Source organism: Octodon degus, unplaced genomic scaffold (assembly GCF_000260255.1).
Source record: "Octodon degus isolate 3935 unplaced genomic scaffold, OctDeg1.0 scaffold00008, whole genome shotgun sequence".
In the NCBI taxonomy this organism is placed as follows: domain Eukaryota; kingdom Metazoa; phylum Chordata; class Mammalia; order Rodentia; family Octodontidae; genus Octodon; species Octodon degus.
This window is the reverse complement of record NW_004524584.1, coordinates 1,345,361-1,346,455: the sequence shown is the minus strand read 5'-3', so window position 1 is coordinate 1,346,455 and position 1,095 is coordinate 1,345,361. Positions and strand designations below refer to the sequence as shown.

At 42.9% G+C, this 1,095-nt stretch overlaps 1 protein-coding gene across 2 annotated transcripts in view; it reads right to left on the bottom strand.

Annotated features, from left to right (window-relative positions):
* Positions 1-1,095, bottom strand: part of Rbp2 (retinol binding protein 2) — a 49,952-nt gene that overhangs the window by 10,157 nt on the left and 38,700 nt on the right. For both annotated transcript variants that reach the window (XM_023704913.1, XM_004624975.2), the window contains exon 3: positions 98-276. In XM_023704913.1, coding sequence (XP_023560681.1) covers positions 98-276 — 179 coding nt within the window. The remainder of the gene's footprint in view (positions 1-97; positions 277-1,095) is intronic.

Below are 1,095 nucleotides of genomic sequence, written 5' to 3'. Positions count from 1 at the left end.
TCTCTCTCTCTCTCTCTCTCTCTCTCTCTCTCTCTCTCTCCTAAATAGGCAACCCCTGTGCAAAAAGGGTGCAAATACCGCCATCCCGAGTCAGTACCTTAACGTGCCGGCTATCCAGGCCCTTTGTGTGCTCATCAAACTCCACCCCGACAGTGAAATCCAAATCATAGTTGCGGAATGTGCTTTGGGTTTTTGTCTTGAAGTTATCACCATCCTGCTCAATGATCTTGGTCTGATTCAGACGTACTGCGATCTTACGGGTGGCAAAATCAATATCTGTTGGCAAAAGGGAGTTCCAGAGGTTGTGACGTGTTCAGTGAGATTTGTTTATTTCTTTAATAAGGCCAAACCACTCAGGACCAGAGGCACAGATCCTAGGCGGTGTTTCTTTGCTTAAGCAAGAAAGAAGAGCACTGGGTAACTTGGTCCATCTCCGGGAAGTGGAGGACCCCGGATGGGAGCGAGTTGAGGCAGGAGGGGCACAGCTCTGAGCTACAGCTCCCAGCTCTTCCTCTCCTCATCCCTCTTCTCCTCCTGCTCTTCCTCCTCAGCACTGCAGCTCTCTTCTGTCCAAAACACCAGCTTCCTCCTGAGAGCTCATTATAAAGATTTCATGATTTTAAAGAAAAATACCTCAGAAATCACCAGTCTCAATCATGGATAAAGATGAAACTGCCCATAGCAGAAAGGAGAAGTGACAGATTTGTATTTTTTGCTGCAGGTCCAGGCGATTGAATCCAATACTCATTCTGCTCATGAGTTTCAACTTCACTCTTTTTTGTTCTTTATTTTGAGATAGAATTTCACTAAATTACCAAGGCAGGACTCAATTTGTGATCTTTTTGTCCAAGTCTCTCTATTTGCTGGGATTATAGTTGGACACTAACTTCTGTTTTTAAAGCAGACTCTAGGCTTCCTAAAATAGGCAATTCTGCCTTATTTACAGGCTCCCAGGACAGTTTTAAGCATATTTAAGGTAGTAAGCACTTGCTCAGAGATTTTCTTTTCTTGTTTTACTCTTTTTTTTTTTCAAAGTTTTATTGATAAACAGATAGCAATGAGACAGTTTCAAATCAAATCGGAAGTACAGTTTCA